Genomic DNA, 12,725 nt, shown 5'->3' with positions numbered 1-12,725 from the left:
TGGAGAGTATTTTGTGTAGCAAGAAGAAGCACTAGGACCTTTCAGATAAGGGAACCTTAAACTCCCACGGGAGAAAATGTGGGTTTCAGAGGTCACATGCCAATTTCATTCTGCCTAGTAACCCATAGTGAACCTAGCCCATAGTAGGTTGCAACTTTGCATGCTTTTGCCTCTTCATCTTCCTTGTGCCTGAAGGATCCCATGCTCATTGTATTTTATTATAGTGAAGACAGAAGATGTGGAGAGCATTATCTTAGGACTCTCTGGGTTTGGGTGAGCAAAGAAGAATCTGCAGCAAACTTCAACTGCTTTTCCAATTCATCCCACAACATCTCCTTTGAGAAAGATAAGATGTTAAACATTCTTCATTTCAAAGAGTTAAAAGTCTACCATGGGCCAGAGCTGATGACTGGCTTCCAGCTTTGCTTGTCTAGACTACTTTAGTGTGTTCTCCATGTTGCTGAGCAGAACCTGTGTAGTGGATGAAAGGGATGTGTTCTTTAGAGACTCTTTGGAGAGAACTCATTCAACATACAAACTTAGAGCTCCAGCTGCTGAAAAAAAATCCCCAGAAGACAGACAGACAGACAGTCAGACAGGAAAATCAGCAATAAAATCAGAGCTGCAACCCTGGCTGATTTGGATTCTCAGAAGACCTTTTATTTCTTATTGTAAAATTATCATCTATTTACTTATTTACGTAGTGTGTATGTGTCTCTGTGTGTATATGAGCATTGAGAATATGCATGCATGTCTGTTTAGGCTGAGTCCTGAAGATGGTGATGGCAGGCACTCTTAACCACTGATGCATATCTCCAGCCCTCAGAGGGACCTTTTCAACAAGGACTTTCAGCTGACCTCAGCTCCAATTCTGCCATCAACACAAAGCCGGTGTGAGATCTTTCTCTCTCTCTCTCTCTCTGTCACACACACACACACACACACACACACACACACACACACACACACACCCCACAATCTCCATATCTATCTGTGTGTGCATCAGAAGCCATGTGGAGTTAAAAAGAATGCTAGCCTAGAGGGAAAGGACGTCATCAAAATTTGAGGATTGAGTATGGTGATGCATGCCTTTAAGCCCAGCACTTGGGAAACTGAGTTGTGAGTTCAAGGGCAGCGTGGTCTATATAGCAAGATTTAAGCCATCCAGGCTTGTATAGTGAGGCCTGATCTCAAAAAAACAAACTTAAACAAAAAAAAAATTTAAAAAATCCTCAAAATTTGAAGTGGATCATACAGGGTTGTCTAGAACAAGAACAAAAGCCTTGTTTGGGAATTCAATGATGATTTTCCAGCAGTTAATCACTCCTTTTAGGCATGACTGATTCTCACCAAAATTGAAATGAACAGCAAGAAAAGTACAGCAAGGAAGAAACAATGATAACAATCCTGCATTTTCTTCCTCCTTCCTGTAGCTATTTGATCAAGATAGGATTCTGCCAGTCCAAAGAGAAGGCAGTCTTACTAGTCTCTGTAGATGTGGCCCACAATGGAAAAGGGAAAATGATGGTTTGTGAAGAAAATCAGAGGAGCCAAAGATCAAGGCTTCTTTCTATTTTCCACGGTAACTAAACTTAGGGCTTCCTCTATATCTGCTGTGTGGAAGGCTTGTTGCATTGCATTAACATCTGATTCCAACAATATCCATCTTCATAAGACCGTCTGTGTCTGCTTGCAAAAGATTGTCCAACTGGTTCTGTTAACTGTTGACATTCCCTCATAGAAGGAGGTAGGGAGGTCACTGGACCCTCACTTCAGTATCCAGCCATTCCTCCCAGCCAGTATTATGCCAGTCTGTCCTAACTGCATGTAGTTTCTGGGAGAGGTATGTAGGAGATGGGAAAACAAGGAGAAAGGGGCTCCATCTGTTGTTATGGTTAAGCTTCATCCTTGGAGGGTGAGCACTTTTTGGTGCAGCTGCTTTGGGGCCACTTGTGCTCCTGATAGTAGCCCCTCATGCATGCTCTGTGAGCTCTATAAACTCATTAGTTTCCCAGGGGAACTGTGGTGGGTCAGAAGTTTGGTTTTTGTCATTGGGACCTTAAAGGAAGGAGATAGATTACCTAGGCTCCTGCCAAGGAGAACATTCTCACAAGGTCCTTCTGTGGCTTGAAATTCTTCATGAGCACTGTTTGGGCCTGAGCTGCTTAGCAACAGGTGTGAGAAACTCTTAGATTAGACACAACCTTGGTTGGGTGTTTGCCTGTGGGTGTCTAACGGAGCTGAGTGAGGAGCAGGCTGGAAGAGGGACTCCAGCAAAGGGTCTTGGAGGCTGTTTACGTCCACAGGGGAATCCAAGTGTCTGAGAGCTGACATCATCATGGCTTGTGGGCCACAAAGGAAAACAGGTTGAGAAGGCAACACCCAGAGACCAGGAGAAGCACATAGTACTGAGTATATGACTTCCTACTAGGTCAGAGTCAGTGTGTGCCACAGGGAACAAGAAGGATGCTGAGACACCCACCATGTGCTGCCAATTGTGCTGCCTCTGTGAGTTGCCAGGGAATTAAGACACTATTAACAGACAAATGTCTTTGGACAGGTGAATGGATTCCCGAGGAATAGAAAGACAGTTGATTTTGTTCAGAAACATAGGGGAGGGTCAAGTTTTCTGAATGATGTTTTTCAGACTTTACAAATGACAAACTTATATTTTTATCTTGAAGATAGTCAATGCAAGTTTAGCAAATAATTATTTTCTTCCAGGGGTACATGCAGGCAAAATATCTATACAAAAAAAATTAAGTTAAAAAGAAAGATGTCCATTTAATGTACCAAGATACAAAGTCTTTGTTAGAATATACATTATTTTCTGAATCAACACTGCAGACATTCTTTTATAGTCACTATCCTTTAAAACAGGGAGTGGGCAGGCACAGCAACAGTATTAGCCTGAAGAACATTTGTAGTCTTGGCCATCGAGAAGGGACCAATTCTAAACCTATTCTTCTCATGTAAGATTAGTTAGATCTCTGAGGCACTGTGCTCTTGCCTGCTAGTGCGGATAACCGTGGGTATTGCTGAGAGTACTAAATGAGATAATTCATAATTTTACTGTCAACCAAGCCTGGAATAGAAAGTGCTTAATAGATACTACAGTAACAATAGGACGTATATCAACAACAAAATAAACTCTAACATTAACTCAATATATTTTGGATTCCTTTAAACGGAACCCTGTTGAGTAAAAATGAGAGCTGGGTAAGGAACCGGATTGGTGGGGGAAAAACTACATTTCCCAGTAGGCTGCTGTGGCCAAGGGCTGTTTTCTCTTATTTCCGGGTATGTCATGTGACTCTCAGACTGCGCTATGGCGGAAGCAGAGGAGCAGGTAAACGCTGGCAGAGCTAGTTCGGGGCAAATGGGACATGGAGACTTGAGTGAGGGGGTCTGGGGCGCGGAGGGCCGGGATTGAGACTGTCCTGGCCCGGCTAGTTGGGGCGGCCCCTCCCCTCGGGGATAGCGTCATGCACACCTCCACCGTCTGAGCCGGCCTAGCCTTGGCTCAGCTCTGCGGGTTTATGTTAAGTGGAATTTTTCAAAGAAGGCAAGTCGAGACTGGGCTATGCAAGGCTGAAGGGATTATCCCTGTTGCTGGTAAGACTTAGAAGGCAACGTCCAGCCTGCAGCTCAGAAGGTAGCACTGAGATGTTGAGTAGAAATTATTGCTTTATTTTCATAAAGCCGTTCTGATAGCCACACATTAGGGCAAAGAACAAAAACTGAATGAAACTGACAAAATAGAAGACTAAGGCCAGACCTTAGAAGAGACCCCAGGAGTTGTCGTTTCTAGTTTCACTTCAATTTGACATATACAATATTTCCCTTTCTTACATTAAATGGCCTGTCTGCCACTTTCCTGTGATGCTCCTTAAGAAGATATATGGTGATGAGCTGTTTACTGTCATAAGAGACATTGGCTTGTAGTAGACTTTTTACCATTCACATCCGTGCTTATTTTATGTATGCCAAAAGCTAAGGAATTTGCCTTGGGAGAATATGGGTTTGGCATTGTGTTAGCAAGAGCCTCTTACCCATCATTTATGCAAACTATCTTTTGCACTGCAGGCCAAAGGGGAACAGAACTTGCCTTCCCAGCAGGCCTTACTCAGTTTGACTACTGTGAGTCGGCTTTTCACATTGGGCATTTCCATTTCTGTTGAAACATAGCTGTGGTTTTGTAGAGAAACAAAAGCCCCAGTTGGTTGACTTCTTAGATTAGATCCAGTGTGATAGAACGTAGTACCCCTTATATTCCCACTCATGCAGAAGAGGAGTTTGACAAAGCTGTCTGGTGTTAAAAGTAGAAAATCAGGTAGATGATAAGATGTTTCACACTTGTACAGTGCTTTCCAGCTTCAAAAGCCCCTTTCACACGACAGTTGGTCCTTCCAAAAGAGTTCTGTGAGGTAAATTTTTTTTCTGATACAGAAGTCATATAAAGCCTCCATGTCTCAAACCCTTTCCTCCCAAACTGTGGTAAAACAGTGCCCATATATATGGTAATTACCAACTAGGGCCTTGTGCAGGCACCCCTTCCATGCTCTGACTTCATTTCCGACCAGCATCTTCCTCTTGTACCACTCTGTCTCACACTGCCTTTCTTGTTCTGTAAACAAGCCAGGCATGTTTCCTCCCCAGAACCTTTGCTCACACTGGCCCTTTTCAGGATTTCTGATATCTACAGGGCGTTCCCCTTTACTTTCCTCATGCCTCTGTGGAATTTTGCTTCCTGATTGAGACCTCCTGCTCATTCTTTGAAACCATCTTCTGATAATATTCTGCATAATATTTATGTCTTAAAATTTTTATTTTTCTTGTGTATTTTCACTTTTGCATGCTATATGGTAAGAATTTATTCACTACTGATAACCAATATTGGGCTATTGCTTGATACTTAATATATTAAATTATTGGATTTTATAGATAAATGGATTGAAATTCAGTCAATTTGAATTTTCTCATGCTCACATCTATAATGTTTTAGTCTCATGTTTTCAAAACTCACATTTTTTTCACTAGACCACTTTGCACTTTGCTTTTTAAAATATGCTGAAGAACCTAAATCTAAATATATATATATATATATATATATATATATATATATATATATATATATATATAATATGAACTTTAAGAAGTAAAATTAGCCCTTACCATCTTGATGGCTTTCCTTTTAGCCCTTATTTTTCCTGTGGTGTTTCCAATGTACTATTGGAAAGAGCATTCCTTCCCAGTTGGTACCAGTGTACATTCATAACTTGTTCTATGAATTCATAAAAAGTTATGATTCTATAATTATATTGATATTATTAGTTCTTTGAAGATTAAAAAGAGCAGGCTTTTCTTATTTTCTGGATTGGTGCATTTTGCACTTACAGTAAGAGCCATTAAAATCTGATAGTAGGCCTTTGTCAAACAGTTTTTTGATGACAAAGTTCACAAAAATCAAGTGAGTAAATGTGCTCATATTTTGCCACCTTGCATATTTTTGGAAATTATGGCATCTTTTTTTCTTCCTCTTGAGTCCTTTAGGAGTTGACATGTGTATTAAATGAACTACCATGACAAATTACAGAGGGAGGCGAAGCATTTTCTTGGTACCCTGTTCTGTAAATGCAAACATCCTTCCAAGATGAATAGCACAAAATTAAACCCATTGGCTTATCTTTCCTGAGTGTTGTGTTCTTTGATGATTGTCTCCCCTTTAATTTTATGAATAGCCAAAATGGTGACATCTGTACTGAGTTAACATACTATAAAAAATTCACAGTTTAAAACTGAAATCACTGCTTGAGTATGGGTAAACAGATGTCTTTAAGTCATAATGGAAGCCTTGATTTTGCTGAATGTAGAAAAAGTACTTTGTAAAAGTAACATTTGTGTTTTATAGTTCATAGAAAGCTAATAGCCACAGCTCTGCTTGGAATTCTTGTAACCAGCAGTTTTGCTTATTTCTGGAACGATTTATAGGTGTCTTTTATCGTCACAGATGCCCAACAGTGTTTGTCCCGACCTCTCATGAATAACACTCTGCTTGAAGTCTGGTGGGTGTATTTGTCTCCTGCGGATTGCTGAGTCCTCAGAATGAGGGCCATAGCTTCCTCATGTCTGTATCTCCCCAAGAGCTAGTAGTTTCCAAATCCTAAGTGCTGAAATGAATCTAGTAGGAGGAGAACACTTGTAACTGTCACATGTGAATCCTGTTCAGTAGAGTTAGTGGGAAATCATTGTATCATATTTAAAATGTTGGGCTGTTACTCCTTCAGGTGTAATATGAATCACATTGTCTACATTTCTTCCACTTAGCCTTCACACACTTTCATCCTACCTACCCAGCCACAAAATTAACCATCTGTTTCTTGGCTGGAGGAGAGAATTTTAAATTTGATTTCCACTACTGCATCTTAGAAATTAGGGGGGGTTCCATCTTTATTGCAGGTTATCAGATGGTTCAGTCTATGCTGATGAATATCAATGTGCATATAAAATAAAAATCAGGTTTGTATATACTTCAGTGCCTCCATTTCCTTGCCTGTTAATTTATTCTATAAGCTTTGTTATGAAATAAATCCACTAAAGTGGTTAGGATAAAATAGTTATAAATTAGACAAAGATTAATCGTTCAGATCCAGGCTTGGCCAGGGCATCCAAGGTTGGGCTGTTAAGGAAAGTGAAAGTTTAGAAAAGCCAGTGCTTTTCACCTTTAAATCTCAGGTTGGTACCATGAACTTAGGGTCATGATAGTGAAGCTCATATTGAAGCATTGCGACACCTTCCCCACTGAGTTCCAGAGACACGACTTGAAGCTGGAAAACCGTAAGGATCCTTGTGGAATTGAGCCAGGGTTAAGTGGAGGGAATACCCTAAGGAAAAAAATCTCAATTGGGAATCACAAACTCAAGGCAAGTGTCCACGACCTACGTGGGGTTGGAAATGGTGTTGAGGGGTAAAATGTCCTCCATCCTGGCATTGCTGTTCAGTCCAACTGAAGTTAGGCAGAAATACAGATACTATGTAGATGTAATGTGATTTTTACATTGGAAATGCAGACTTTTATAGAGATGTTTCTGAAAACCATCCTCTAGGTTAAACAACACATCTGTAGGCCACACCTAAATCCTACCTGTCATTTTACTGCTTCTAGCATGGAGACATGAGCATGTGATTCTCAGTGATAGCTTACTTAGTGTGCCTAGAGTGGTATAGATTTGTGCAGGGGCTGGAGAGACTAGAAGTCTCCTGGTGTCAGAAATTACTCCCCCTCTGCCTTGCTGGGGATTCAGATCTGATCTAGTCTGGGCCTGGGAGACCACTGCTGGTTCTTTGAGGATGGCAGTAATCAGTCTGATCTGTGCTTTGGACAGCTGATGAATACCTCAGGGCCAACACAGGTCATAGGGGAAGTTCTTCAGATAGATGATTGGAGTTCAAGAGATTGCTTTGGGAAAGAAAGGTGAATTACTGAATTTATTGTTAAGCTTGCTGCCTAGAATTTGAGTGGCTATACATTTGTGTCAGTGGTATCTTGTAGCCCAACATCTTTGCCTCAGCCAAACCAGCATGGAGTTTTTAGTTGGACATGAAGCTCACAACTTCAGTCATTTTTAAGTGTGTGATTGAGTTAGATTAAGTGTATTCAAGTTGCTGTACAGCCATCACCACCGTACACACTGAAAGTTTACCTACTGATAACTCCCTATCCCCACATTGCTCTGATCATCTCAATTTTACTCCTGTCTCATATACATAAACTCATACATTATTTGTGGGCTGTTTTGGTGAGTTTGACTTATGTTACATAGAGAACAAGGCAGTTTTAGCTTATATTTTCACGATTCAAATAAGAGATTTCTTGAGGCTAAAAATGTTGAAAACCATGCAGTCTTTAATTGTAACCTCTGTCATGGTTCAGTCTTGTTTCTGGTATTTGCATATTTAGGCCTTTCTGTTTACTTCTTTGTCTCTAGAACATTAAGCAGAAACATTGGTCTAAGAATGGAGCTAAGCACCCATACTGGGCTAATATCTGAGGTCTACCATGCATTGCTTACATAACATGATGGAAGTGTAGATGTGTTGAGGCCGTATCTGTGTTCAGGTAGTTTGTGCTAATGCTGATGGTAGGTCTTACAGAGTCCTGAAGCACACATTCTCAACTGGTGCCAACCACTGAAACTTTCACATTTTGGCACTGCATTCTTTCAGGTGTAAAAAATATGAAATCGGTTTTTGAGGTTCTGGGCCAGCTCTATTGGTTGATGATTTATGTTGTTTTAATGAGGCACGTGAGGGGACACTCCCCCATTTACCAAGTATGTATATTTGAGTGGATTCCACATTAAAAAATATTCTTAGGTTTAATGTTTTGCTGGAAGAGTAGCCAAGTATGTTTTTAGCACTCTAGATATAGGAAATCAGGATCTCGACACAGGTTTTTAGTATGGGTGTCACAACATTGCTTTGCTACTGCTATTTAATTAGTATTCAGGGAACTCAGGGACCAGAGATATTTTAGAAACCATTAAATTCAGCCTCTATACCTCATTTTTCTGGCCTAAGGGGTTAGAAATGTTTAAATTCTGTGTTATAGACGTACAGATGTTAAAACATTTAGCATTATAAGTGGAATATGATAGATGGTCAGTAACAAAGTCAGAGAAGTAACTATAAAAATTTGTAAAAATCAATTTCTACTGTGTGTTTAAAGTATACAGCATGATGTTATGAGAAGCATATATATTCATATATATATATTCATAAAGTGGTCACCATAGTGAAACATGAAGATACGCATCCCTTCTCAGAATTGTCTATTTTTCCATAATTAATCTGCTCTTTCACAAAAATCCTTACAATTCATTGAATATACTCTTAGTAGCTATGGTCCTTATTTTGTCCCTGAGCTCTTTAGAACACTTATTCCTTCATATCTGCTGCTTTGTGTCCTGTGACCTGTATTAACCATTTCCACACACCCTGTTTAGTAGCTACTGCTTTATTATATTTGCCTACTTGACACTTCCTGCTTTTCTATTGCACATATAAGGAGATAATGCAACAGACCCATCACAGCTCTCCTCATCCCTTGTCTTTCTAGTAAAAGCTATCCTAGAGTTATCTGAAGTGATAGAGTGGCTTTGATTAGCATTTCTGAGATTAGAGAGTCTGAACACCTTTTAATGTACCAATTGCCCATTTTAAAATGTCTTCGTTGGAGAAATGTTTGTTTAGGACCTGTTTTTAATTAGGTTCTGCGTTTTCTTGCTGTCGAGTTGTGTGAATTCTCTGCAGGTTTGGGAGGTTAGCCCTTTGTGAAGTGTATGGCTGACAAATAATTTTCCCAGCCTATAGGCTGTCTTTATATATCATTTGCTTGGCAATTCAGAAGATTTTTAGTTTGATGCAGTATCATTTATTTTTACATCTATAGCCTTAGCTTTTTGTGAGATATTCAAGAAATCAATGCTAAGGCTAATGTCGAGTGAGCTTTCTCTGTGGAGCTTCAGGGGAGGAGAGTTTAACTTTGGGCGTTTTGTCCACTGTGCGTGGCTTTCATTCTTCTAGACGTAGAGACCTCGTTCTTTTTTTTTTTTGGTTTTTTCAAGACAGGGTTTCTCTGTGTAGCTTTGCGCCTTTCCTGGAGCTCACTTGGTAGCCCAGGCTGGCCTCGAACTCACAGAGATCCGCCTGGCTCTGCCTCCCGAGTGCTGGGATTAAAGGCGTGCGCCACCACGCCCGGCGAGACCTCGTTCTTTCAGCGTCATTGTAAGTGACGAGCCCTTCCCATTGTGTTTTCCTAGGATGCTCGTGGGAAATGAGTTAGTGCTGCTTACGTGGGTTATTTCTGGCCTCTATATTCAGTTGGAATAATGACTTCATTTTAAAAGTGGAATGTGTAGAAGAGCTAGATCAAGATGGTAAGACGACTAAGACCAGGAAATGGATGGCTAGTGCAGAGGAGAAATGACTTAGAAGTGTAGGTGGGATACTTGCCTTTAACTGTCTGGACAACTTCACATGGTAGGAAAGCTGGATCTCTCTCTCTCTCTCTCTCTTTCTGGACAACTTCACATGGTAGGAAAGCTGGATTTCTCTCTCTCTCTCTCTCTCTCTCTCTCTCTCTCTCTCTCTCTCTCTCTGTTTTGCAGATGTAAGAACAACCCATTGTTTTGGAGGATTGCAGCTTCAAACTAAAGAGTTCTAAGATTCTGAGTCACATTAAATGAAACAAACTGTATGGGCATGCAGAAGAGATTCTCTGGTTTATCCCTGTTAATAACACATGTATAGTAAAATTCTTAATTGCATGTAACATCTCTAATTATCACATGGTCTTCACAGACAAGGACTATATTTTCCTTAAGACCTAAGCTACCTCTAGAAGAAGCTGTCTCTTTCCAAGCTTCTATTGTTTTTTAACATGTAAAATAAAGCTGTTGTTTTTGAGCATCAGATTTACATTTATCCTACTATCCATCTTGAATTGATTATAATGTGCATCTGACTTTCTTTAGAATGTTCTTTTTTCCTTAAAAATGTGTTATATCTAAAATGTTCTTACCCCTCTTCCTGTGTTGCTCCCGTTGTTTACCTCATGGATTGTAAAATGCTTACGTTCAGTGTCAGCATATTAGCTGTAACTTTTTATTGCTATTGATAACTATAAGTACGTTAAGTAAATCTTCATTTTGCTGACTTCTTTGAGGATGCGTGGCATCAGCAGATTCTCTCTTTCAGTGGACAGGTGAGAGATGAGCAGGATCAAGTCCATTTTTTTCCCTTTTTGCTGTGTTTCCTCCAGAGCAGCAAGATTCATTGTGCAGCAAGAAGGGAACTGTGCTAAGTGAAGGAATTTGTCTTAGAGTTACTGGTTTATTACAGGCTTATACCACATTTGATGAGTACCACTGTAGGGAGATTCTTTTTACAAGAACTGTTCTAGGCTTGGGGGTGTGGCTTAGCTGTAGAGTGCTTGCCTAGCATGCACAGAGCCTTGAGTTCAGTCCCCAGCATGACATAAAAACAGACATGGTGTCACATGCCTGTAATGCTAGCACATAGGATGTAGAGGAAGGAGGATCAGAAGTTCAAGGTCTTCATCAGCTTCATAGAGTGTTTAAGACCAGCCTGGAACATGAGAACCTGTCTTAATAAACAAACCCACCCCCCATCCCCCGTCCCGAGACACAAACAAATTTCCTCCCTAAAACTTTTAGCAAGACGGTAATTTTGACTCATTGACATAAGAGATTTCAGTATTAACAACCGGCTCATTTGATGTGGTGGTTTCTTGTTCTGCTGTGGTATCAGTGAGGTTTTGCCAGATGGATTTCCATTAGCTGAGTATTCAGATTTCACATATCAAGTTTCTGGGGTAATTTGTTCAGAGTTTGAGAGGGGGAAAACAGAAACTTGGAGCCCCATAATCCTATCCCTTCCACACCTCCACTCCCACCCCTTACCCATTCCAGGCCAGCCATAGTGTGAAGTTGTAAAAGGGGTGTGAGAGTCGAGCATGTGGAATCCTCTGAAATGCAGTTGCAAACGACTCTTCCAGAAAAGCAGGTGGGTACAATGACTCTTTCCCATTGCAAATGGTTTTTATTCTCCTGACACCCTCTCTCCTCTGTGCTTTCAGGAAACTGGGTCTCTTGAAGAGTCTACAGATGAATCAGAGGTAAGATGGAGCCTGCAGATTTGCCACGCACCTTGATGCTGTCTTGAGCTTGTTGGCAATGAAGTATGGCATTCCCAGAGCCTGGAAGATGAGAAAAGGGGCTAGAAGAACAGGGCTGTAAAGCAGAGATTTAAGTAATAGTGTGCTGGTTGTCTTTAAAACATTAAATGGATTAACTTAAGCATATATAGAGAAAACCAAACAGGAATGTTTCTCTTCATCTTTGGAGACGAAGGCATTAGTCATTACACTATGGATTTCTATCTGTTATCTTGAATGGCGTTTTTACCTGCAGCTATGTATGCTGGGAAGACTGACATAAAGTTTTAGAAACTGATGCCCACCTACTAAAGCCTGCATGTTTTCACAGTTTTTGCATTGTGGTTTTAAGATGTGTGTGTGTGTGTGTGTGTGTGTGTGTGTGTGTGTGTATTTTTTTTTCCCCTCTTCTTACTTTGAAGATTCTGCCCGGCTCCCCACATTTGGTAGACAAGTGCCGCACTGCTGAGCCATGCCCCCAGTCCGGATGTTCATTCATTTTCTTTTCTTTTTTTTTTCTTTTTGGTTTTTTCAAGACAGGGTTTCTCTGTGTAGCTTTGCGCCTTTCCTGGAACTCGCTTTGTAGACCAGGCTGGCCTCAAACTCACTGAGACCTACCTGGCTCTGCCTCCCAAGTGCTAGGATTAAAGGTGTGAGCCACCACCGCCCGTCCATTTTCTTTTTCCATGAACGTGAATGATCATATACCCTATGCTCACTGCCCCTATCTATATTTCCTGAATCAATGAAATTGTAGCTCATTGCTTTAAAAAGAAAACTACTAGGGAGTTTTGTTAAAGACTATTACTCAAGGGAAATAAAGTTGTTCTTTTAAAATTGACACTGCTTTGAAAATTGACTCTGTATAAGAAATAGGATGAGCATAATGCAAATTAATTAGATTATAAATTGTGTGGATGGACTAATGGATAATTTTTTTCTTTTAATATTTTATTTAGGGAAGGCAAATGAAAATGTATCTTGCTAA

The 12,725-nt window shown here is 40.4% G+C and overlaps 1 protein-coding gene across 2 annotated transcripts in view; it reads left to right on the top strand.

Annotated features, from left to right (window-relative positions):
• The first annotated feature begins 3,284 nt into the window (after window positions 1-3,284).
• The window catches only part of Vps41 (VPS41 subunit of HOPS complex), a 157,162-nt gene continuing 147,721 nt past the window's right edge, over window positions 3,285-12,725 (top strand). Inside the window, exons 1-2 of one of the 2 annotated variants that reach the window (XM_028860126.2) lie at window positions 3,285-3,349; window positions 11,660-11,698. In XM_028860126.2, the coding sequence (XP_028715959.1) occupies window positions 3,329-3,349; window positions 11,660-11,698 (60 nt within the window). In that variant the 5' untranslated portion in view covers window positions 3,285-3,328. Of the gene's footprint in view, window positions 3,350-11,174; window positions 11,587-11,659; window positions 11,699-12,725 lie in introns of those variants that run through there. The other variant, XM_037205920.1, reaches the window with a different exon arrangement.

The sequence above is a fragment of the Peromyscus leucopus genome, chromosome 5, assembly GCF_004664715.2.
Source record: "Peromyscus leucopus breed LL Stock chromosome 5, UCI_PerLeu_2.1, whole genome shotgun sequence".
Taxonomy (NCBI): Eukaryota; Metazoa; Chordata; class Mammalia; order Rodentia; family Cricetidae; genus Peromyscus; species Peromyscus leucopus.
This window is presented reverse-complemented; position numbering and strand designations above follow the sequence as displayed.